The sequence below is a fragment of the Populus alba genome, chromosome 7, assembly GCF_005239225.2.
Source record: "Populus alba chromosome 7, ASM523922v2, whole genome shotgun sequence".
Taxonomy (NCBI): domain Eukaryota; kingdom Viridiplantae; phylum Streptophyta; class Magnoliopsida; order Malpighiales; family Salicaceae; genus Populus; species Populus alba.
The window spans coordinates 13,000,581-13,027,149 of record NC_133290.1 but is presented as its reverse complement, the minus strand read 5'-3'; the positions used below and the strand labels follow the sequence as shown (position 1 = coordinate 13,027,149).

General features: G+C 32.8%; 1 protein-coding gene across 2 annotated transcripts; it reads left to right on the top strand.

The window, feature by feature from the left end:
* Positions 1 to 9,699: 9,699 nt before the first annotated feature.
* LOC118043481 (subtilisin-like protease SBT5.3) lies at positions 9,700 to 13,558 on the top strand. Of its 2 annotated transcripts, XM_035051470.2 has the most exons (11): positions 9,700 to 10,028; positions 10,145 to 10,254; positions 10,345 to 10,442; positions 10,538 to 10,702; positions 10,892 to 10,994; positions 11,134 to 11,650; positions 11,748 to 11,845; positions 11,934 to 12,176; positions 12,298 to 12,409; positions 12,486 to 12,699; positions 12,790 to 13,558. In XM_035051470.2, exons 1-11 carry the CDS (start codon positions 9,942 to 9,944, stop codon positions 13,341 to 13,343), a joined length of 2,301 nt encoding a protein of 766 aa, XP_034907361.1. In that variant the 5' UTR covers positions 9,700 to 9,941; the 3' UTR covers positions 13,344 to 13,558. The 2 variants fall into 2 exon arrangements, with proteins under 2 accessions (XP_034907361.1, XP_073266642.1); XM_073410541.1 differs by lacking the exons at positions 9,700 to 10,028; positions 10,145 to 10,254; positions 10,345 to 10,442 and having other exon boundaries at positions 10,564 to 10,702; positions 10,809 to 10,994.
* Positions 13,559 to 26,569: the final 13,011 nt, after the last annotated feature.

The window sequence follows — 26,569 nt, the reverse complement described above, 5'->3', positions numbered from 1 at the left end:
AGTGCAATTCACTGCACTGTTCACGGTTTTTTTTTTTTTGAAAGTTTTAATTGTATTAATTTTTTTTAAAAAAAAATAGTTTAGAGAGTTAAATTCATTGACAAAACAATTTTTTTTTTCTCGAAAAACTAGTATAAAGTGAATTAAATTCACTCGCACAGTAATATCAATTTTATAGTTTTTATCGAATGAATTTTGTACGTAATGAAATTATAAATAGTTTAATGGAATAATAAAAAATATTTTATATAAAGTATTATTTTTTTTATGATGTAATAGGAGTAATTAATTTTACAATATTTAAATTTAAAACCATCAATATTAATATATATTTTTTTAAATTATTTTATAATCTCAATTTCAAAAGCATTCTTAACCAAACACATTAAACTACTTTTTTTTCAACCTCAATTTTAACCACAGTTTTAACCAAACACCTATTTTTTCAAACCAACCTCAACTAAAAGTATTTTTTATAAAACAATTTTTTTTAAACCACAACCACAACGCTACCGCAATACCAAACACACTCTATATTAATTTGGATTGATCCGGGATGTTTTATTTTGTGTTTTTTTTTTAATTTTATCTATTAGTTTTGGATTATCTTAGAGTTTAACTTTATAATTTTTCTCTTTTTGATAGATTTTCTTTTTTGATTGTTGTTAACACCTTTTCTTTTAAAATTTAGTTTGTTTATTGTCTTTGTTTTTTTATTGTATAACTAAATAAAACTATCTTATTACATCTAGTATGATTTATGACTCAAGTTCTTATTTAAAAAAAAAAAAACACAATATTAGCCTTTAAATATTGTTTTTTATATTAAAAATTTTTTGATAAAACTCATGACAAAACAAAGTATGTATAAAATGGGTACGTAGGAAGAATACAAACAAAGTCTTAAGAAGTGCTTTTGTATTAATGTGACAAGTCATCTAGTTAAACTTGCAATGGCTATGAACTCACTCAATCGGGGGGGGGGGGGGGACTCTTTATTTAACTCGTATATCCCCAATCTTTCAAATAAATAAAAGATTAATTGGCATAAAAACTTGGATTTAATTTATAAGCTTTTATCTCCACTTTAAAAGAAAATGTATACTTAATTCTTTTCTACCAAATCAAGAATACTAAAAAAAAAAAAAAAAATTATCTCTCTCTGTTTCACCTGTAAAACCGCCATTGACACCACTCCCATGGACACTCATAACATCCCCTGCCGAAATTCTTGAGATTAATTTTAGGTATTAATTCTCCTTTATTATTTCCTTTATAAATCTCATCTTCCTCATTGTTTTTTAACAAACCAATTAATGATAAATATTCAAGGAGCTTAGAAGAAGGATTATATGTTGTAATATAAGTTATTTTTTTTTTGTTCTAATAATATTTTTTTTCCAGTTAAGATGGCTGTTAACTTGTATTTAGAGTTTGGTATACCAGGTTTCAATATATTTTTGTAATTTAAATTTATATATTGTTAATTAATGGCCTTTGGGAATACAAATAATTTAAAATTAAAATTTATAATTTTATTATATCATCTATTGATGAAAAGATGTGTAAACTTTTGTGATTTGCATGATGGAGGCATTTGATGTGAAGTTATCGATTGAAAGAATTCTCATTGTTCAATGAACCATAAAGGCCTTATAAAAATGCTTGTCATAGTCAAGAGATTGGTGGGGAAAAAGGCAAGAAACAAAATGGACGTAAGCATGTTAAAATATATCAACTATTAATCCATGTAATTAATTAATTAATATGTATTTCGTCACTAGAAATTATTTTTTTAATTAAAAGAGTACCCGTTAATTATTTTTTTTTTTGGGGGGGGGGGGGGTTAATTTGTCTCATTGCTTTCATCGTGCTTGTCTCATGGTTCCTTCCGTCGCTGTAAATGTGATTCATGCTGGAGTGGAGCCTCGTCATTCGAGCCATTTAATTTACGATTTATTTATTCATATATATTGCAAATTATTATTATTATTATTATTCATTAATTATTTGTATTCTCAACTTTATTATTAGGGGAGTATACTTATGTTTATTTTTTAAAAATAGTTTTTATTTTGAAACGTATTAAAATAATATATTTTTTATTTGTTAAATATTATTTTTGACATTAACATATTAAAATAATTTTAAAACATAAAAAAATATTAATTTAAAATAAATATATTTTTTTAAATTTTTTTAAAATAAACATTGCGTTCACTCTTAATCCATCCTGATTAATCGTTGACTTGCCTCAGATTAAAATAAGTGTAATCAGAGGTAATGAGATAATATCCTTTGATACTTCCAAAGGAACTTCTTGTTTTGACCTCTGCAATATAAAATAACATTCTCAAGAAGACCCTCTCGAAGTAACAAAGGATATTATCTGATTAATTCTGATTCCACTTATTTTACTTGTGAATCTAGTTTGATTTGCTAGGTTAGTCCAAGAAATCCCAAACTCTTAATCTAACTCAAGCTATCTAGGGTTATTCATTGAGCTACTTTGATTCGGCAAAACTCTTTTGAATAGACTCACCTTTTAGTAGGGATAGTAAAAAAATTGAAAAATTAATTAAATTGAGAAAGTTAAAAAAAAAATTAAAAAAAAAATCAAACCATAAAAAAAAATGATTAAAATTTTGAAAAAATTGACCGATTCGATTTGGTTTTGATTTTATAAGTCTAAAACAAAAAAAACCAAACTGGATCCAAACCGGAAAAAACCGAGCCAAATCGAAAAAATCGAGTCAAACTAGTTTGAATTGGTTTTGATTTAAAAAAATAATAATTTTAATTTGATTATTTTTTTATAAAAATTAAATCGAACCGAAAATAATCATCCTTAATTTTTAGTAAGGTATACCTTATTTTCCCCTTTATATATCTATATAAGAACACAATATGTTCATTTAACAAACTACTATTATCTAAAGGTGAAGGAACTTGTGTTTTTTAATTATAGATTTTATTTGAAAATTTAAGAATTTAAGTTTGGTTTATGTTTTCAATATTTGAATTATGTTTGTTAATTCAAAATTTTAAGTCTTCAACTTGTTATTTGTTTTTTAAAATTAATTAAAAAATATGTTAAAATTAATATTACATGTTGTGTTGAAACCGAGACATGTTTAAATTGAACATGCTAAATTATTTTTAATAGAGCATGTCATATTTGATAACTTGTAAATTAACTCAGTAAATCAAATCTTTTTCCGAGTTAATGTTTAAGGGAACACACATACACACAGATTAAAAAACTTGGGGTGGAAACATTGTTCTTAAGAATAGTAAACCACCACATTTTTTTTTCATCCTTCTTTTCTTATTAGGCCCCTTAAATTTTTTTTCTCATTCACATTCTTTATTTTTTATTGGATCATTTTGCTTTTCATTCAACAATTATAGTTTAATTTTGCAAAATTGACCCTCCATATATCATAAAATAACATTTGGAATCGTGAACACACAATTCAATACGAGATAGGAGAAAGACACAATAGATTATAGATTGCTATAATTACCCATGATGTTTTCTTTTTATATTTTTCTTTAATTTATTCTTTGTCACTTAACTTTTTTTATTTCTAATTTAATTATTTCACATTAAGTTAATTTGAGATTAAGTTTGATGTTTTATCTCAGTTAAGCTCTCATGATGTTAAAAATAAGTTTTGACATTAAGTTGATGATGAATCTAGTAAAATAAAATTTAAATTTATTGATTCAAATCAATTAAAATTCCAAGGACCCAATTTTAAACTTTAAACACTCAACCTTTTTTTTTTCTAAAAAATATTATTTTTATCTCAACTTCATGATTCAATTTTTAATTGAAACTAACATATATGAGGCATGAATACATCAGATCACAACAACAAAAGAGCAGTCTTTTGTTGTAGAGTTTGAACATAAAATTGAATAGTCTTCTCTAATTTTGAGCATAAAATGAAATCGATGTGCTGAGAGCTAGCCATAAACAGACAAGTAGAGGAATTAAACTGCTGGCATGGTCATACCCTCCTGTTGATATAATTGGGTCAAATGGAATATTTATTTTAAGCAAAAGCAGGAAAAAAGTAGTCTCAAACTCTGATAAAGTAGTAGTAGTTGTGCTAAGCAAAAAGGAAGAAATGTTGTCTCATCATCCCATGTTTTTGCCTGCATAGACCAACGGATCGCCTACGAGAAGAATGTTTTTTTTTTCTTTCTTTTTCTTTTTAAAAAGTATTCTTCTCATAGGCGATCCCTTGATCCATGCTTGAGCATGTAAGAAAAGTAAACCTAATGTATTTTTTTTTTTTTAAGTTTATGATTTAGTTCTCTTATTTTTTATTATCTTATTTTCATTTTGATTTCTTTTAAAAACTTTAAATTTGTTTTTAATTTTGCCTTTAATTTAAATGTTGTTTTTATTTAATATTTGATTCTCTTTCTTTTGATTTCTGATTTATGTATTAATATTTTTTTTTTGTAAAATGTAAGATTTATTTCAAATTCACCCTAAAAGCAAACAATGTTATTTTTCTGCTTAGTTTGTTTTTGTTGAACATTTGGTCTTTATTTTTTTATATTGCTATTTATTTTTTTGTATTGGAGCCTTTTGTCAATTGATTTTTTTTCTTTGAATGTCATCTCTCAACCTTGGGTTGGTTGGTTAGGAATTGAGGGTCTTGGGTTTTTTTTTTTTTTTTTTTCATTGAGTTACATCAAGTTCATGACTTAAGTCATAAATTTAAAAGTTTGGGTCAACCTAGATGATGTTGAATTTTTTTCCATTTTTTACACTAATTTTCTTTTAGTTTTAATACTTCAATAATTTAGATTTGTGAAGTTATTTGTGTTTTCTTCAAGACTCATTTATAAAATCTAACTGGATTTATTTCACTTTATTATCATGGTCTCTTGACCTTGTTAGTAAGTTTTTTTATTTAGCTAGGGTTCGCTCTAGGTTTTTTTTTTTAATTGATTATTTTTTTCTTGTTTCATTGTCCATCATTTTTCTTTGCATTTAGCTTCATAAATTTGGGAAAGTGATGATTTTTTAAAATAAAAAAGTACTTTTATACGTGTATATATATGCATTTATATTATTTCTTTAAAAAATGTTAAAATTAAAACGAGAATTTATAATGCTTCAAACATGTTATTGTTTCATAGCTCATCGAACTAGATATATGTTATAATATCTTAATTACCAACATAGATTAATCTTAATTATAATCCACCATACATTTTCTTATACAACACTACTTAAAACTCCACAATTGCTACGGAATTTCTCTATCACCTCTTGAAAATATAGATATTAATTTCAAGACAATTCTTAGAGAGATCACTTGGGAAAGTCGCCACGCAAATCTGAATCACTTTCCAAACGACATGGTCATGATTTTGATCATTTGAACAAGTCAAATCTACCCAGTTCACTGAATTTGAGACCCTTGGCCTTGGCACGACATGGATTGGCTGCATATTAATGGCCTTGTAGAAAATAGGAAACTGCAGGCACGTGGCGATGTGAGAGTAGAGAGCTTGCTAGAGCCGACCCAACATGTGCCGCAGACTTTGACATTACAAGCATCGCTGTCCATGTTACGAGCACATTATTGATCTGTTAATGGCCACATAAACTCGAATATCTTCTGTTAACATTGAAGAACAAAGCAGTATCATCATGCATCATGGACAGTTCACATGCTTATCTCTGAAGATTAAAATAATTATCCATTTTGGAAATGTTTTCATGCATCATCCTGGAATCAGGAAATGATATCTTCTTCGTTAGCAAGAGTCTACCCTGATGATGCTGTATAGTAATTAATGTAGTAATTAATCACCTTAACCTTGAAGTGAAATCAGCCTCCCTCCTGAGGTCAATGATTCACGGGTAGGGCCGGGAAGGGTGTTTGTCTCTTTCGTGAAGATTAAAGTAAAAACCTTTCTGATTGTATAAAATCTAACCAGATTCTTCAATGGTTTGTAGTCACCATAAATCCTTAATTTCTCCTCATCACTGGACTTCGAGTGAAGTTACTGTGATAAAGTGAGAAGAAATACTTGCAGAACCGAACCAGAAGATCAAGATATAGAATTATATAAATTATTTTTTAAATTTTATCTAGAAACTAAAGTTTTAAGTTAAGTGTTTGTGCATCAAGCAACACGAGTTTGAATTGTATTACTCCTAATTTATTTTATAAAATTAAGATAAACTTGTACAAGATAATTAAAGCTGAAATAACTTTCACTTTAACGTGTTTATTAAAAAAAACGAGAATCACAAAACTTTGTATTCCCTCGTCCACCGTCCCATAAGTATAATAACATGAACAGGCCATGAATTATGACACGGTGGTCTGCAACTGTATCCTTCTGCTCTTTTGCTCTTCTTTTTCTCGACAAGTAATTGTTGAGTGGGTCTTTGTAGCCAGAAACCAACACTTTCTTTTGGGTATATATATATATATTATACTATACCGCAAGTCTTGGAGACAATCTTCCACTTTATTAGCCATATATTTGTGGGTTCCATATAAATTCAACAAGATCAATTAATGGCAATTAGGATTATGTTTTGTTAATAGATTAAATAGATAATTTGATTCACGTCATTTGTCTCTCAATATTAGAATTAATTACTCGGGTGATTCTGAAATTTAATGATAGCTTTAAGGAGTTAATCTAATGGTTAAGAAATCATGCTTTTATCTTTATTTTTTCAGCTAAAAATTTGGAATTAACATTCTAAAAAATCCATTAAATTTCTTTAAATATATCAAATCGATGTATGTTTTATAGAAAAACTTAGTTTTAATACTGGACACGCTAAAAAAATAGGGTTTAAATACTATGGTGCACAACTTTGATATATATATATATATATATATATATGTCGTTATGAAAAAGCTTATGCTGTCCACCTTTTCGACAAGCATGATACTCCTTTAATCTTCTTTTCTAAGTAAAACAGGACACCACAGTTCCATTTATTTTTCCTTTTTGCTCCAAAAGACAACTTCCAAAGCCCTCCTCTCATCAAAAGAGGAAGTAAAGTAAGAAGAAAAGGGAGAAAACAACAGTAATCCCAATGATAAAGGGCCTCGCTACAGTACTGTTCCGTTTTAGGTTCCAGTCTTCTATCAGTTGTGAGAAAAAGAAAATGATTTGTTTAATGTAAATTATAATTAGACAGTGAATCCAGGATTAAAGAGAACATGCGTTGGATCTATGATGAGGAAAGAACAGAAAATACCAATGAAGGCCTTCGTCTAAATAAAATGGACATTACACTGTATGAATCCACAGTGTTTTCACTCACAAAGTACAGTAAATAACTTAGCTGATTTAGTTTTTTTTTTTTCTTGTAACTGGGTGATGTTTACTGTAAAATAAACTGGATTTCTTGTTTTTCCTTTGTTTTCACCTCTTTGCTGAGGGGAAGGAACAGCGGTGCTGCTCAAGTCATTGTCAAACAAGTGAGACAAGCATTATATGAAATATGTGGCAATGACTCTACCACTATTCCATTTTGAAGAAGTGACTAACAGCAACACGACATTGACCCTACCCCATGCTGTCTTCTTTATCGCATTGCAGTACTGAGAATCAAAACCAGTGTCATGCGCCCTCTGTGCTCAGTGTCTGTGGATCTTGCTAGGGCTCTCAAGCTACGATTCATCGTGCAATTACGCCCTGTTCTTCAAGGTCGCGGGCTCCATTCAGTGGCTAAGAGTACTGCCATTCTTCTCCCTTTCTCGCTGATCTTGCAGGATTTCATCGAGTCCGTGAGTGACTTGCCACTAGCTAGCCAAAAGCATGTGCATGTGATCGTTTCCCGAAGCTTAGTGGACGAGGCCCTGGATTTCGTATACTGTTAGGCACTGCAGAATGAGCCCACAATGGCCCAACCCATCACAAGCCATAAACTCTGCTCTGGTCATCTCAGCCCACAATAGTGAAGAACAAAATCAATAAATTAAGTGTTTCTGTGTGAACATTCTATGCAATTTTTATTCAGACAGAATTTTAGACTTCTGTCTTCATGATCAATATTTTTTCCTTTATTCAAATCTAAGATAATAAAAAAAAAAAAAAAATATTTTTTGCCCAAGCCACAACATAGAACATACTAAATCCTTCGCCTACATTATGCTGCAGGTCAAATTATTATTTTTTAAATATAAAAAAATATAAAGGTGTTATTAACATATTTTTTAACATAAAAAAATCAATAATGAACTCAAAATTTGATTTATATTAGACAATATCTTTTTAAATATTGAGACTATAACATATCCAATCAACTCATACCAACCCTAATTGACCTACAAAACAAATTAAAAAACTTAATTCTTAATAATAAAAAATATTAAAGGATAAAAACAACAAAAAATATTCAATTTAAAAAAAATAACAAACAAATAACTCAAGTTAACCCGGGTAAATCCAGTAAACCCACTACCCGAGTTACAAGAATAAGATTAACCCATAAAAAACAAATTAAAAAAAAAACATCATGAAGCCCAGTTCTCAACGAATCTATTGTTGAATGTCAAAATTGGAAAAGAAGCAAGTTATAAAAAAATAAAAGAAAAAATTAAGTTAACCTGGGTTAACCTAATAAACTTATAATCATTGTTATGAGATCGATATAACTTAATAGAAATAGAAAAAAAATTAAGAAGCCAAATTCTCAATCTACTAAATATTGAAGGGCAAAACTAAAAAGAAAATGTATTTTCAAAAAATAAAAAAATAACCCGATTTAACTCGGGTTAAGTCTCCAAACCTATAATTTGTATCATGAGATTGAAATAACAATGTATAAAGTAAATTGAAAAGATTTATGAAATTCAATTTCTAAATCAAATCAATATTTAAAGATAAAATTAAAAAAAATCAATTCTAAAAAAACACAGAAAATCAATCCAAACTAACATTTTAAACTCATGAAGATGCTAACATTACCTCTTATAAGGTAAAAAAATAAAAAAAAAACTTATTGGTTGAAGGCAACTAGCATCTTAATAATTGAAATAGTAGCTTGAAAGAGTATTTCCGTGGGCATCCTATGTACAAATTCTCACCCCTAAAAATTAAATATTTTGAAAATAATATCATGTACGTACCCTTCTTATTTTTCTTTTTATTTTTTGAGATAAGACGACTTAAAAATCATGCCATGCCATCTTTGAGTAGATCTTTCAAGTGGGATAGGACCCACTTAAAAAAATAGCAAGACAAAATTGAGGCCCATGTGTAAGCATACAAGGACATCCATTAAAGCCCATGAGTAGATCTTTCACTAATTTTTATTTATCAATTTTCCCATAAATTATCTTGATTTTCCAGTTCCCGTTAAAATTATGTAATGAAAAACGTTAAGTACTTGTAAAATGATGCTATTTTTTTAATAGAAAAAAAGTGCAATTTAGAATATATTTTTTAATAAAAACATAATTGAAAAGCCTTAAAGATGAATGCAAGTCGTTAACAAAACAAGTAGTTTCTAAAGTTTAAGAGTAAAATCAGTATGCAAAATTATGTAATGACAAAATTAAGACTATTGAGAGTGTTTCTGAGACTTCGGCTTTTCTTCTGTGAAGCTTCGACGTAAGTGCTTTGGAGGGTGAGAGAAATGGAGGAGAGAAGGGTTGACTAGCTGTAAACCTATTAAGACTATTGAGAGTGTTTTTGAGACTTCGGCTTTTCTTCTTTGAAGCTTCGACGTAAGTGCTTTGGAGGGTGAGAGAAATGGAGGAGAGAAGGGTTGACTAGCTGTAAACAAATTATTGACCCAGAGGGGTTCCATTTTGAGGTCACCAAATTTCCACGAAAGAGATGAAATCACCTATAAGCCCAAGCTCAAAGGTTACAGAATGTAAAAAAAGGCAAGCTAATCGTTGTTCTCTTATTGAGCAAAAAGCAAAGCAAACATGGGCAGGAGGACTGCTTCTTGCTCTCTGTTTCTGTTTTTCACTCTTTTCACAACCTTGCAGAGTCCAATTCTGGCTGCAAAAAAGGCAAGCTAGCATGCATTAATGTTGTCTGATCGTTTAGTCTTTCAAGTTACATTTGCAATCTCTCTTATGTTATAATTCTGCTACTGACAGTGATACCCGTGTCTGTGTACGTGCAGTCTTATGTGGTTTACCTTGGGAAACATTCTTATGCTTCTGAACCTTCCACCACTGACCTGGATAGGGTAACCGATGCCCATCATGAACTTTTGGGTTCTTGTATGAAGAGGTGATGCAGTCCTGAATATTTCTGCTGTGTGATCAGTGCTGTATTTGGTTGTTCTAATACTGATGATCAAGTTTGAACTCGTTATGACAGCAAGGAGAAGGCGAAACAAGCCATCTTTTACTCCTACACTCGCTATATCAACGGTTTTGCAGCAGTACTTGAAGATGAAGAAGCAGCTGAAATTTCAAGTACTTACATATATAATACTATTATAATTGTTCAGCATGTACATCGTGCAATCCTTGATAATATTACAAATATGGTCATGTTAATGCGTTTTCAGAGCATCCAGAAGTTGTATCAGTTTCTCGAAACCAAATAAGTCAATTACACACAACAAATTCATGGGGCTTTCTTGGACTGGAAAGAAATGGAGAAATTCCAGCTGATTCTATGTGGCTAAAGGCAAGATTTGGCGAAGACGTAATTATCGGCACCCTTGATAGTGGTAATTATAATTTTACTTGTCTGTGTACATATGCATAGAACTGTTCAAGTCTCCTTCATATCATTTCATCTTCTTAATTTAAATGCATTCAATTATTTTGGACCAGGTACAGCTACCTTGCTTATGAAAGAAAAATCTCCAATGATGGTTAATTTTCAATCTATTATTCTTGACTGTGCATGATGCTAGGTGTTTGGCCGGAATCCGAAAGCTTCAATGATGAGGGGATGGGGCCTGTACCATCTAAATGGAAGGGATACTGTGATCCAAATGATGGGATTAAATGCAACAGGTACTTTAATTTCTTTCTCAAGGCCAGAGCTCTTTTCTTGACCTGAACTACTCATTTTGCCTCTGATAATGAACCGCAGACAAATTCTTCCGTTGCCTATAGTAAGATTAGTAACATAAAAGATTGTTGTTATTAGCAGGAAACTTATAGGAGCAAGGTACTTTAGCAAAGGCCACGAAGCAGCAGAAACACATGATTCTTCAAACCACACCGCGCGAGATTATGATGGCCATGGAACCCACACTCTATCCACTGCTGGAGGTCGTTTTGTTTCTGGGGCAAACTTGTTTGGTTCAGCTTATGGAACAGCGAAGGGAGGTTCGCCAAACTCGCGAGTCGCTTCATACAAGGTCTGCTGGCCCCGCTGTAGCGATGCTGATGTGTTGGCTGGCTATGAAGCTGCTATTCATGATGGGGTCGATATCCTCTCCGTGTCACTTGGATCCGGTCAGGAAGAATACATTACTGATGGGATTGCAATTGGAGCATTTCTTGCTATGGAGCGCGGGATTCTTGTGGTTGCCTCGGCTGGAAATAAAGGACCTGACCCTGGAGTCGTTGGGAATGTAGCTCCCTGGATTCTTACAGTTGCTTGTAGCACTATCAGTAGGGAGTTCACATCTAATGTCATCCTCGGAAATAACAAACAATACAAGGTTCGTTCTGTAAGCTCATATCTTTAGCAAGTCCTTGTAAATTGTTCTACCTATCATGGGATCCAAGAATTTGCTATATTAATTTCTAGATAATCAGGGTATGAGTTTTAATACCAACACCCAACCAGCTGGGAAGTTTTACCCCTTGATCAATTCGGTGGATGCTAAAGCTGCCAATGTTTCCAGTAATCAAGCGTAAGCAGCAAACTAATTTTGTTCTCACCCAAAATTACATTTTCTGTAGTTGTTAGGTTCATATTTCTTATCTTGTTGTCTTTGGCAGAAAATATTGCTCCATCGGATCCCTTGACCCCTTTAAAGTTAAAGGAAAAATCGTATATTGTACTCGCAACGAAGATCCTGATGTAGAAAAGAGTCTGGTTGTTTCTCAAGCTGGTGGTGTTGGGGTGATACTTGCTAACCGATTGATAATTCAACAAATCCGACCTCGGGCACACTTTGTTCCTACTTCCGTTGTCTCTGCAGACGATGGACTTTCCATTTTAACTTATGTCTATAGTACAAAGTAAGGTCTACGTTAATAGATAATTCAGACAATTAAACTTGGTTGATTTCAGTCGATAATGCCCTGAACAATCTATCGTTTGTGATCCTGTGAATCTCTTGGAACTTCTCTTTTCACTCAGGTCACCTGTAGCTTACATAAGTGGCGCCACGGAGGTGGGAACAGCGGCTGCACCTGTCATGGCTGATTTTTCATCTCCTGGGCCTAACTTAATCACCCCAGAGATCCTTAAGGTACGTACTCTTAACAGTTTCACATGAGCGTTTTAAAATATTATTTTTATAGTGAGAGTGCATGTGATGATTTCAGCCCGACATCACTGCACCTGGAGTCAATATTCTAGCTGCTTACACCGGAGCATCAGGGCCAACTGATGTGCCAGGAGACCGGCGACGAGTACATTTCAACTTTATATCTGGAACCTCAATGGCATGCCCCCATGTTTCCGGAATCGCAGGTCTTCTCAAGACTATGCACCCTGAGTGGAGTCCTGCTGCAATTAAATCTGCAATCATGACAACGGGTTAGTGCTTTTCTGCTCTTCGCATTAGCATCTCCAAGTTATTGTTGGACGAGTCATTGATAGCTTGAGTGGTTGCTTATGACATTTCAGCGACAACGATCAGTAATGTGAAGCAGCCTATTGCAAATGCTTCTCTTCTTGAGGCAAACCCATTGAATTATGGTGCCGGGCACATCTGGCCTAGCCGTGCAATGGACCCAGGCCTGGTCTATGACCTAACGACTAAAGATTACGTGAATTTTCTATGCTCCATTGGCTATAATTCAACCCAGTTGTCACTTTTTATTGGTAAGCCATACATATGCCCGTCGCAGAACAATGGTCTGCTGGATTTCAACTATCCATCCATTACTGTCCCGAATCTCTCAAGCAATAAGACCACGTTGTCCCGAACCTTGAAGAACGTGGGGACTCCAAGCTTGTATAGAGTTAATATCAGGGCACCTGGAGGCATATCTGTGAAGGTTGAGCCAAGAAGCTTGAAGTTCGATAAGATAAACGAAGAGAAAATGTTCAATGTCACTCTAGAGGCCAAGAAAGGGTTTAAGAGTAATGACTATGTGTTTGGAGAGATAACCTGGTCTGATGGGAAACACCATGTGAGGAGTCCTGTTGTGGTGAAGAAGATGGAAGTAGCAGCCTAAGGTTGAAGGACACTGACCAGGCGTCTGGACTTGTAGGTGGAAGGCCAGCGTGTAGAGATCTATATATCTCCATGGTCACCAAATCGATCTTCAAATTCCCGTTCCATGTCATGACAAGTATCGAATGTCACCAAATCGTGTCATTTTTTTTATGCCACTAATCTAGTGATTGAACTAAGAAAATAAAAATAAAAATAAATGGTTTTGTTTTAGAATATTTTGGAATGGTTTTTGGTTTTTATCTACTCTATTGATTTTGTTTAGTTGCTTTAGTATTTTTGTTTTTCTATTTTTATGTTATTTATGGCTCTGTTTTTTACGTTTTGTTGTGTGACAACTGATTAGGTTACTGTACATTAAGTTTTTTGAGAGTGTAGGTAATGCTTGGAAGCCTTGCTTGCCATCTTTCATTTATTAACAAAATCTTATGATAAAGACATTCAATTGTCATATCCCTCAATTGGAGAACAAAAGGATATCCATACATTTTGTAGGTGTCAAAAAATATGAAAGATCTATTTATGTTATTTATTTACCTTAGTTTTTTTTTAGGCTTAATAATTCTATCTAGAAAAATTATTTCTAGTATCTAATTAATAACATATTGCACTGCGATTAAGCTAACAATGAATGAATTCCCACAAAGATTTATCTACCTATCGTGGCTTTTTTTTTCTTCTCTTTAGGGTTCATAATTTTACCCAAGAAAATCACATATTGCATTACAATTAAGTTAATGATGAATGAATTCCTACAAAGACCTTTTACCGAAGAATGTGACCATCTTAAGAGGTAGTATAACATCATAATTTTCTAAAATATCTTAGGTGTTGTTTTTGAACAAGCATATCCAATTCAAACATAATAGTAATAAATATTATTTGGAAAATTCTACGTTCAATTTGTTCTTTGTCACTTAACTTTTTTTATTCTTAATTTAATCATTTCACATTAAATTAATTTAGGATTGAGTTTAATGTTTTATTTCAGTTGGGCTCTAGCGATATTAATAATAAGTTTTGACGTTAAGTTGATGATTAATTTGGTAAAATAAAATTTAAATTTATTGATTCAAATCAATTAAAATGTCAACGACTTAATTTTAAACTGTAAATACTCAGTCTTTTTTTCTTTAAAAAATAATATTTTTATTTCAACTTTCTAACTCAATTTTTAATTGAAACTAACATATATAACACATGAATACATCAGACTACAGCAACAAAAGAGCAGTCTTTTGTTGTAGAGTATGAACATAAAATTAAACAGTCTTCTCTAATTTAGAGCATAAAATGAAATCGATGTGCTAATAGCTAACCATAAACAGACATATTGAGGAATTAAACTGCTGGCATGGTCATACCCTCCTGTTGATATAATTGGGTCAAATGGAATATTTATTTTAAGCAAAAGCAAGAAAAAAGTAGTCTAAGATATGATAAAGTAGTAGTAGTTGTGTTAAGCAAAAAGGAAGAAATGTTGTCTTATAATCCCACGTTTTTGCCTGCATGGACCGACGGATCGCCTGCGAGAAGAATGCTTTTTTTTTTTTTAAAGCATTCTTCTCATAGGCGATCCGTTGGTTTATGCTTGAACATGTAAGAAAAGTAAACCTAATGTATTCTCGGATCTTTTATTATAATTATTATAAAGAATAAGTTTGAACTCCATCTTTTTCTAAAAGAAAGGAGATACCAATACTATTACAAAGAAAAAAAATGATTGGGATTTTGAAATTACTGTATACCTAGACATAATGTATTGTAAACGGAACAATATAATTATGTTTTTGCCTTTATATATAGAAAAAAAAAACATTAGACTAGCTATTGGGAGTAATACTGATTTTTTTCATGGACCATGTGTTCATTATTATATTTATTAGGGACAATGCAGTCTGTTTACATTTTTATAGAACAATGTAATGACTAGAATAACCTTAAAATCAAAATAATTTTATCTGAATTTAGAGATTGACTTGTTTTTTCATTTTTATATGTATAATGAGTCTACATACTTAACCTTGGATGCAAATTTTATTAAACTTGGGATCAAGGGGTTCTTTGTATTTTCATCATTATTTTTTAGTTATAATATGGTCAAGTTTGGGGTAACTTGGTATTTTAGTAAGTGTAAGAAATATATTTTTTTTAAAAAATGATTGACGTGTACAACACACACATTAACGTGTTAGGCGGCATATGCGGATTTATATGGTGTTAGAAAATGGCCATCCGTGACGGTTAACAATCCTCTTGGCATCCCTTTTCTGATGAAGTGGCGGCGTGTGCAGCGGTGTGGCTCCTACCACTTTTTTTTTTCTTCTCACTTCTCCTTGAAAAACAAGTTACCCAATCAAAAATCTATGTTGTCCTTTTAATTTTTTTTTTTTTTTTAAGTTTATGATTTAGTTCCCTTTTGATTATCTTATTTTCATTTTGATTTTTTTTGAAAACTTTAAATTTTTTTATTTATTTTGCCTTTAATTTAAATGTTATTTTTATTTCATGTTTGATTCTCTTTCTTTTGATTTCTTATTTATGTATTGATTTTATTTTTTTTGTAAAATGTAAGATTTTTTTCAAATTCAGCCTAAAATCAAACAATGTTATTTTTATGCTTTGTCTGTTTTTGTTTAACATTTGATCTTTATTATTTTATATTGCTATTTTATTTTATGGAACCTTTTGTCAAATTATTTTTTTTTCTTTCAATTTCATCCCTCAATCTTGAGTTGGTTAGTTAGAAATTGAGGGTCATGGTTTTTTTCTATTGAGTTACACCAGTTTCATGACTCTGGTAAAAAATTTAAAAGTTTGGGTCAACTTGGGTGGTGTCGACTTTTTCCCCCCTCTTTTTACACTAATTTCCTTTTAGTTTTACTCCTTTAATACTTTAGATTTGTGAAGTTATTCGTGTTTTCTTCAAACTCATTTTTAAAATCTAACTAGATTTATTTCACTCCATTATCATGGTCTCTTGACCTTGATAGTAAGTTTTTCTATTTACCTAGGGATCGCTCTACGTTTTTCTTTTGGAGTTATCTTTTTAAAATTGATTATTTTTTTCTAGTTTAGTTGTTCATTATTTTTCTTTGCATTTAGCTTCATAAATTTGGGAAAATGTTGATTTTTTAAAATAAAAAAAATACTTTTATACATATATATGCATTTATATTATTTCTTAAAAAAGTGTTAAAATTAGAACGACAATTTATAATACTTCAAACATGTTATTGTTTCATAGCTCATCGAACTAGATATATGTTATAATATCTTAATTACCAGCATAGATCAATCTTAATTATAATCCACCATAAGTACAATAACATGAACAGGCCATGAATTATGACACGGTGGTCTGCAACTGTATCCTTCTGCTCTTTTGCTCTTCTTTTTCTCGACAAGTAATTGTTGAGTGGGTCTTTGTAGCCAGAAACCAACACTTTCTTTTGGGTATATATTATACTATACCGCAAGTCTTGGAGACAATCTTCCACTTTATTAGCCATATATTTGTGGGTTCCATATAAATTCAACAAGATCAATGGCAATTAGGATTATGTTTTGTTAATAGATTAAATAGATAATTTGATTCACGTCATTTGTCTCTCAATATTAGAATTAATTACTCGGTTGATTCTGAAATTTAATGATAACTTTACGGAGTTAATCTAATGGTTAAGAAATCATGCTTTTATCTTTATTTTTTCAGCTAAACATTTGGAATTAACATTCTAAAAAATCCATTAAATTTCTTTAAATATATCGAATCGATGTATTTTTTCTTAAGAAAAACTTAGTTTTAATACTGGACAGGCTAAAAAAATAGGGTTTAAATACTATGGTGCACAACTTTGATAAATGTCGTTATGAAAAAGCTTATGCTGTCCACCTTTTCGACAAGCATGATACTCCTTTAATCTTCTTTTCTAAGTAAAACAGGACACCACAGTTCCATTTATTTTACCTTTTTGCTCCAAAAGACAGCTTACAAAGCCCTCCTCTCATCAAAAGAGGAAGTAAAGTAAGAAGAAAAGGGAGAAAACAACAGTAATCCCGATGATAAAGGGCCTAGCTAGCTACAGTACTGTTCCGTTTTAGGTTCCAGTCTTCTATCAGTTGTGAGAAAAAGAAAATGATTTGGTTAATGTATTGCGTACAGCAGAAAAGAGAGGAGAAAACATCAACAATAATAAAAAAAAGCAAAACATTCAAGAACAGTAATGCGGTGTTATCATTGCACTAACTCGTAATGTAAATTATAATTAGACAGTGAATCCAGGATTAAAGAGAACATGCGTTGGATCTATGATGAGGAAAGAACAGAAAATACCAATGAAGGCCTTCGTCTAAATAAAATGGACAATACACTGCATGAATCCACGGTGTTTTCACTCACAAAGCACAATAAATAACTTAGCTGATTTAGTTTTTTTTTTTTTTTTTTTGTAACTGGGTGATGTTTACGGTAAAATAAACTGGATTTCTTGTTTTTCCTTTGTTTTCACCTCTTTGCTGAGGGGATGGAACTGTTGAAAGCTAAGCTAATTACTTGTGATTGAAGTCTTAGAAGAAGATTACGTAGACTGAAGGAAGAAGGATGAAAAAATTGAAGAAATTCTGTTAAAACAGTTAAAGAGTTAGTTATAATCGTTATGGCAGTTATATCAGTTTTTACTGTTACAAAAACTGTTACAAATCATTCTTACATGTGTAAGAATCGTGACCCTCCATTAATGGATGGATGAGATGATCTTGATTCCTAAAATACCGGAATCAGTTACATACAATGTATATAAATGCAGAGTTTGCTGCATTGAAAAATATATAAAAAATACACAAGAATTTCTTCATAATCTTCTCTGCACATTTAAACATATTCTTCTTTTTAAAACCTTCAAAAAATAAACATGGTATCAGAGCTTACAAACTGATTCCAAAGGGGCGTAAACTGTGACAAACAGATTGATTAAACTATTACTTACTCAAAAAATGGTAGGATCAAGCTCTGTTGGAGGAGATTTAAGAACTTCATAGTTCAATGGCACAAATTATGATTTTTGGGCTGTAAAAATGGAGACTATCCTCATAGCATTCGATCTATGGGAAGTAATAGAAGTTGGAATCAATTCTCATCCATCATCTAAGGTTGCAACTGGATCATGCGATGAAGAGAGTGAAGTTGAGCAAACTACATTGCATGCATCCACGACATCCAGAGAAGAAAAAATCAAGAATGCAAAGGCATTAAGCCTTATACAAGGAGCATTAACAGATGACCTCTTCCCACGAATAAGAAATGAAAAGACTGCAAAAGGAGCTTGGGACATTTTGAGTAGAGAATTCAGAGGAGATAAAAAGGTTAGAGCTATAAAACTTCAAGCAGTGAGAGCTGACTTTGAATACCTGAGAATGGCAGAAAGTGAGAGCTTAGATGGATATCTAGCTAAATTCTTTGCAACTGTGAATAACCTGAAATCATTAGGAGAAGATGTATCAGAAAATAGAATTGTGCAGAAATTGCTAATGAGTCTAAGCAGAAGGTATAAGTCCATTATGTCAATCATTGAGGAGACACGAGATCTTGATGTTCTGAGAGCAAAAGAAGTCATTGCTTTTGTGAAAGTTTATGATAAGAGGGAAGATCTACATGATGAAAGGGATAAGCTAACAGGAATAGAGAAAGCCTTTAGCAGTTTAAAGATTGAAAACAATCAAGCCTACAGCTCACATAAGTGTTTCCAAGGCAGACATCCTCAAAGATGGCAATCACAAGACAGGAGAGGACCAAATCCATTTCCAAACAGAAATGGAACCAACTATAATAATGCAAGCTAAAACAACACTGCTTGGGGAAGTAGTCAAGCGAGTGTAAAGCCACAATGCCAAGTCTGCCAGAAGCAACATTTTGGTTTATGTAGACACAAAGGAAAACCAAGATGTGGAAGATGCAACCGGTTTGGCCATACTGCAAAAGATTGTGAGAGTCGCAGTCATAAACAACTAGCAAATTATGCCAAAGAAGAGAGAGTTACCACAGGAACTGTCGCACGTGTGCGACGTTGCGGCGATCACCCACCACCCCATGTATGAAGGTGTGGTATGTATCTATCTATTGTGAAAAATATGGTGAGACAAGGAATTCTTTGTCTCTTAGCGGTGAAAAATGAACCGGAAGTCGCCACCTAGTATTCTAGTTGTTAGGAACCCTAACTGGTCTTTAGAGATTAGGTACGGAGACTAGTTGGGTAAAGGGAAGGTGTTAACACCCCAACTACTCCCTACCTACGGTAGGTTGCATTGTTTTGTCTAATAAAATCTAAGTCATGTTGTGGTTTCTTATTGTTCAGAATATGCATTACGTGTAATGTCATACCCCAGGTTCTATTGTCCGAAAAAAAGAATTAAATATCCGGAATACACAATACGTGTAATATCATGCCCCGGATACTAAGAGATAAACAAAATAAAATTTTTGTTTGTTTTTGAAATTTTGGCCAATGTTCTCTTGACTTTAATAAACTGGTTATTAAAGCCAAAATACATGCAAACATTGATTTTTGGTGTATATAAAAAACACAATATGATTTTTTAGCTTGGAGACACTTGGCCGTATGCACAAAAACATTTTTTTCTTTTTTTTTCTTTTTTTTTGTATTTTTGGAAATTTTGATGAAAACCGGGTATTTTAATATCGGATTTTGTATTTTTAGCAACATAAAAACACTGCTTGATGTTAATCAAAATGACATAAAAAATACACGGAAACTTGTAAAATTACAAACAAATATTTTTTTGCATTTTTTTTAACAAAAAAAAAGGGGCCAAATTTGGCCCAACCATCCTGGGCTGAGCATGACCCGGCCCATATATTGTGGGCTGGACTCAACCTAGCCGTATGGGCTGGGCTGATGTTCCAGCCTGTAACCAATGAAAGGGGTTGGTTACTGTACGCAGCACAGTAACCAGTAAAAAATATAATTAGCTAGTTATTGTGCTAAATCTTCATTTGCTGCAGAACGTAAACGTTTTGCATGCAAATGAAGCTGAAGCGAAAAACAGACAGGGGAGGGGAGAAAATTACCTGGAGCGATGGCGACGCTGGCGACAGCGGATGTGGCAGGGGTGGTGGTGTAGGCGGCGACTGTTCTCTTTCCTTGTCTCCTGTTTCCTCTGTTTCTCTTCTCAGCCACCCTCTCCTCTACCTTTTTTTCATTGTCTGCTCTTCTTCTCCTCTTTCCCTTTGTGGCTGTCAGTGGCGGTTGGAGATGGCAGTGTCAGCGGTGGTCAGGTGGTGTGCTGTGGCGGTGGAGAGGAAGCATGATGGCAGCTGCGGTTGTTCTTCTTCTCCGGTATAAATATATTCTTGTCACTTCCCTTTCTCTTCTCTGCCTCCTTTGCCGGTTTCCCTTTCCCTCCTCTGCCTTCCCCAAATATTCCCCTCCCTTTTTCTGTAATACTTCCCTCAGGTGGTTCCAGCTTTCCCTTCTCTCCCAGTCTTTCTCTTTTTCGGTCTCTTTAATAAACTCTCAGTTCTTTCTCTTGGTTTCCCTTAAAAATCATTCCCAGCTTCCTCCCTTTTTCTCCTCTCTTTTCTCCCTTCTTTCGGCACTCCCTCCTCTGGTATTTATAGGCAGAGGAGGGGAGGGCCACCTTACCCTTGTCATGGTGCAGGGTAAGGTGAGCCGGGGAGTTGTTCGCAGGGTATGGTGCTTTTAGTGCGAGGGCTTAGTGGTGTTAGTGAAGGGACAAGTCGGGTCGTCGTTGGGTTTTCGGGTTTTGGGACAGAGAGAGAGGGGGGAATAGAAAACAGGGGAAAAATGCTTCTTCTTCCCTTGCTCTTTGCGTGTGCAGGGGAAGAAGAAAGCTTATGGTGTCGTTCACAACGACACTGTTTGCCCTTTTTTTTTTTTGAAAATGCATGAAACGGCGCCGTTTTGACCAAAACGCGCTGTTTCATTTAAATGAAAACAGGCGCCAGAATGCATTCAATTTCAGATCAGCCCCTCAATTTGCGCGCTTTTTCATTGTAGTCCTTGGTTTTGGATTTCTTCGATTAAGTCCTTAATTGGCCACCAGACTTCAATATGCATGCAATTAAGCCCCTAATTTGACCCAATCAACTCTAAAAAATATAATTTGACGCCAGAACTTCAATTTCTTCCAATTAAAACCCCAAATTGACTTTAAAATCAAATTTTCTTGCAATCAAACCCTCCAATAATTCAATTAAACTTTCAATAAAATTTAATTGAGTCCATAAACATCTGATTTTGTACTTTTCTTCCTCTAATAAAATTTCCTTAATAAAAAAGGCTCTCACTGGTCAATGATATACTGTCAAATTTCGATTCATTGATATATTTTTGATATATTTTTATTATTATTATTATTAATTAATTTTTTTTTAAATAATTTTTTTTCTTGTTTCTTATACGGGGACCAAAAAAAGGGTTTCAACAGGAACCATGTTCTATGCTTGCCATTCTACAAGTCTGCAAGACAGAAAGGTATGGTTTGTGGATAATGCTTACAACAACCACATGACCTCTCAAGAATCTGAACTAATCAACATCGATAGAATAGTAACCTGCAAAGTAAAGATGGGCTCAGGAGACCTTGTGCAAGCAACTGGCAAAGGCACATTGGTTGTAGAAACTCAACATGGGAAAAGATACATAAAAGAGGTACTACTTGTTCCTGGATTGGATGAAAACCTATTGAGTGTAGGGCATGTGATGGAGCATGGTTATTACATTCTGTTTGGAGATAACAAAGCAGTAATATTTGAAGATGAAAGCCTCAACAATGTTATAGCAATAGTGATCATGAGAGGAAATCGATGCTTCCCACTTTCACTTGAATCCATCACACCTGCAGCAAGGAAAGCTTCAGTGACTGAGGATTCCTGGATATGGCATAGAAGACTAGGACACTTGAATTTTGCCAGCATGAAGAAGATGCAGCAGAAGGAGATGGTATGCGGGCTTCCTGTTCTGACAGAAGTAGAAGATGTTTGTGCAGGCTGTGCATCAGGCAAACATCACAGGGAGAAATTCGACAAAGAGCAAGCGTGGAGAGCAAGTGATCCACTTGAATTAATCCACACTAATCTGTGTGGACCAATGCAGAATGAATCCATAGGAGGAAACAGATACTTCATCACATTCATTGACGATTACTCAAGAATGTGTTGGGTATATTTCCTCAGAAACAAATCTAATGCACTCAATGTGTTCAAGAAATTTAAGGCATTTGTTGAGTTGCAAAGTGGATATAAATTAAAGAAGCTGATAAGTGACAGAGGTAATGAATATACTTCAAAAGAGTTTAAAGAATTCTGTGTAAAACAAGGAACGGAGAGGCAACTGACAGTTTGATACTCTCCTTAATAGAATGGAGTTGCAGAGAGGAGAAATAAAACAATTTGTGAAATGGCAAGATCCATGCTAATAGAGAAAGAAATGTCAATAATCTTCTGGGCAGAAGCTGTGAATACAACTGTGTATATTCAGAAAAGATGTTACACAACATCTGTTACTGAAAAGACTCATTTTGAAGCCTTTACGGGAAGGAAGCCAGGAATCAAACATCTAAAGGTGTTCGGTTGCTTGTGCTACACACATATCCCATCATCACTAAGGCAGAAATGGGATAGCAAAGCTGGAAAGAGAGTGTTTGTTGGGTATGGTAGCTGTGAGAAAGGGTATAGAATATATGACCTGAAAACTGAGAAGATTGTTCTTTCAAGAAGTGTGATTTTCAGTGAAGATAGAGCATGGAATTGGGAAAGAAATTTGATGAACCAAAGCCACTTGTCTTTCAATCATGAAGGGGGTGAAGTTGAAGGTGAAAATTCTGAGGAACACTCTGCTGCAGTCCAACCCGATAATGTTGAACATTGCAATCAAAATTCTACAGTTGGAGAGTTAGTTGAGAAGATTGACAGTGATAACAGTCAACAATCTTCACCGAGCTCTACTCTAGTAAAATTAAAAACCTTGGAAGACATACATGCAAGGTGTCACATGTGCATCATAGAACCTGAGAACTATCAAGAAGCTTTTGGAAATAAAGCCTGGCAGAAGGCTATGAAGGAAGAATTGGAAGTGATAGAGCAGAACAATACTTGGGAATTGGTGGAGAGACCAAGTGATAAAACTATGATAGGAGTGAAATGGGTGTACAAAACTAAGCTTCATCTTGATGGAACAGTTCAAAAACATAAGGCTCGCCTTGTAGCAAAAGGATATGCACAAAAATCCAGAATTGACTAAAATGAAACATTTGCACCAGTAGCAAGGTTAGACATAATCCGGACTCTCATTGCACTTGCAACACAAAAGGGGTGGAAATTGTTTCAATTGGATGTTAAATCAGCATTCCTAAATGGTGTTCTTAAAGAAGAAGTATATGTTGAGCAGCCTGAAGGGTTTGAAGTAAAGAATGCAAGACACAAAGTTTACAAACTAAAGAAGGCCTTGTATGGATTAAAGCAGGTACCGAGGGCCTAGTATAGTGAAATTGATGCATACCTCTCTATATGCAAATTCAAAAGGAGCACAAGTGAAGCTACTTTGTATACAAGATCAGACATGGAAGGTAATTTGATCATTGTCTCAATCTATGTTGATGACATTGTGTACACTGGCAGCAATGAGAGGATGCTCAGTGAATTTAAAAAGGAAATGATGCAAAGGTATGAGATGTCTGATCTTGGACTCCTTTATCATTTTATTGGCATGAGAATACTGCAAACCAATCAAGGGGTGTTTATTCATCAAGGGAAATATGCCAAATCCCTGCTTAGTAAGTTTGGACTTGATGATTGCAAACCAGTCTCCATTCCCTTGGCCACTGGTGAGAAGCTGAAGAAGGTGGATGGGAGTGAGTTGGCTGATGAAGAACTTTATAGAAAAATAACAGGAAGTTTACTATATTTGACAGCTACAAGACCTGATCTAATGTATGTTGCAAGTTTATTATCACGGTTCATGGCTGGACTTACCAAGATTCACATGGGAGCTGCAAAAAGAGTTCTAAGATATGTGCAAGGAACTCTCAGCTATGTGATTGAATATGTAAGGGATCAATCAGCAACTCTCATTGGATTTTATGATGCAGATTGGGCAAGAAGTAAAGATGATAGCAGGAGCACTTCGGGCTATGCATTTAGCTTTGGAAGTGGAGCATTCTCCTGGTCTTATATGAAACAAAACACAATAGCATTATCAACTTTAGAAGCTGAGTATGTCTCAGCATCTGAAGCAACTACTCAGGCCATTTGGTTACGGTTTGTTCTTGATGATTTTGGTAAAATGCAAGCTAAGGCAACACCCTTGTTCTGTGATAATATGTCAACAATTTCAATGGCCAAAAATCTAGTTTTTCATCAAAGAACAAGACACATAAACATGAAGTATCATTTCATAAGGGAGGCTTTGCAAGAAGGAGTAATTAATGTGAAGTTCTGCAGAAGTGAAGAACAACTTGCAGACATCTTCACAAAAGCACTACCCAGAGACAGATTCAAGAAACTAAGACTAAATCTTGGAGTTAAATCAGTAAACAGCTTAGGAGATGTTGCTGAAAGCTAAGCTGATTACTTGTGATTGAAGTCTTAGAAGAAGACTACGTAGACTGAAGGAAGAAGGATGAAGAAATTGAAAAAATTCTGTTAAAACAGTTAAAGAGTCAGTTAAAATCGTTATGACAATTATATCAGTTTTTACTGTTACAAAAACTGTTACAAATCATTCTTACATGTGTAAGAATCGTGACCCTCCATTAGTGGATAGATGAGATGATCTTGATTCCTAAAATACCGGAATCAGTTACATATAATATATATATAAAAGCAGAGTTTGCTGCATTGAAAAATATATAGAAAATACACAAGAATTTCTTCATCTTCTCTGGACATTTAAGCATATTCTTCTTCTCAAAACCTTCAAAAAAATAAACAGGAACTGTGGTGCTGCTCAAGTCATTGTCAAACAAGTGAGACAAGCATTAAAGAACTCTAAAACGCGTGGGAAAATCACTGTAGCAGCTGTGATTTTTTTTTTTTTTTTTTTTACAGAAGGCAGTTTTTTTTTTTTTACATGTTTTTTTTCTTTTTTTTCCTGTAGCAGTTTTTTAACTATAGCTTATTATTATTATTTTTTTTTTTTGCTTTTGTTTCTTCTTTTTTTTGTTACATGTTTTTTTTTTTTTTTTTTTTTACCTAAAATTGACTTCTTTGTCTTTTTTTTTTTCTTTTTTTTAATTTTTTTTTTCAAAATTATCTTTACTAATTTTTTTAAATATTAAGCTGGTTAAAAATTTAACTATATAGTTTTTTTCTTTAAAACATTGTGGATTGCTATAATATTCTCATACATTGGTTTTTTTTTCTTTTTATGATTTTTTTTTTCAACATGATCTTTGTAGATTTTTTTTTTTATATATTAAGTTGGTTGAGAATTTAGCTTTGTAGTTTTTTTTAAAATAATATGGATTGCTACAGTGTTTCCCCTACATAGTTTTTGTTTTGCTGCAGTGTTTCTCTATATATTTTTTTAAAAAATTATATTTATCGAATTTATTTTTTCAATATTGAGCTGAATGATAATCTAGATTTAGCTTTCCCCACATGTTTTTTTTTATTTTTTTTCAAATTGTCAATTTTTGCATTTTTTTTCAGAATTTTTTTTGTTGATTTTATTTTTTTACTATTGAATTGGTTGAAATTGTAGTTTTTTTGTTTATTTCTTTAAAACACTGTAGCTTTCCCAACGTGTTTTTTTTTTTTCCGCTTTTTTTTTCTTTTTTTTACATGTTTTTTTTTTCATTTATTTTACCCAAAATTGATTTTAAAAAAAATAGTCTTTGTCATTTTTTTTATATTGATCTGGTTGAAAACTTAGCTTTGTAGCTTTTTTCAAAAAAATAAAAATAAAAAACACTATGGATTACTACAATATTAGCTTTGTTTTTTTCTTTTTAATTTTTTTTTATGAATTTTTTTTTTTGATTTGGTTTGTTAATGTTAAATTTTTTTTATTTAGTTATCAGATTTTCATGATACGGATCTCGGGTTTGATGGGTTGACTTGATTTAAAGAGTTATTTTTTTCATTTAGTTAATTTGTTAAAGTTAATTTTCTTTCTATTTAATTATTAGACTTTTATACTTTCATGATACATATCCTAGGCTTGACATGTTAACTTGATTTGATGAGTT

Excerpts from the sequence above, each read along its gene's own strand:
- LOC118043481 (XM_035051470.2), top strand. The coding sequence starts at position 9,942 with ATGGGCAGGAGGACTGCTTCTTGCTCTCTGTTTCTGTTTTTCACTCTT. Across the intron at positions 10,443-10,537 it reads AGAAGCAGCTGAAATTTCAA|AGCATCCAGAAGTTGTATCA; the intron begins GTACTTACATAT and ends ATGCGTTTTCAG. Across the intron at positions 11,651-11,747 it reads GAAATAACAAACAATACAAG|GGTATGAGTTTTAATACCAA; the intron begins GTTCGTTCTGTA and ends CTAGATAATCAG.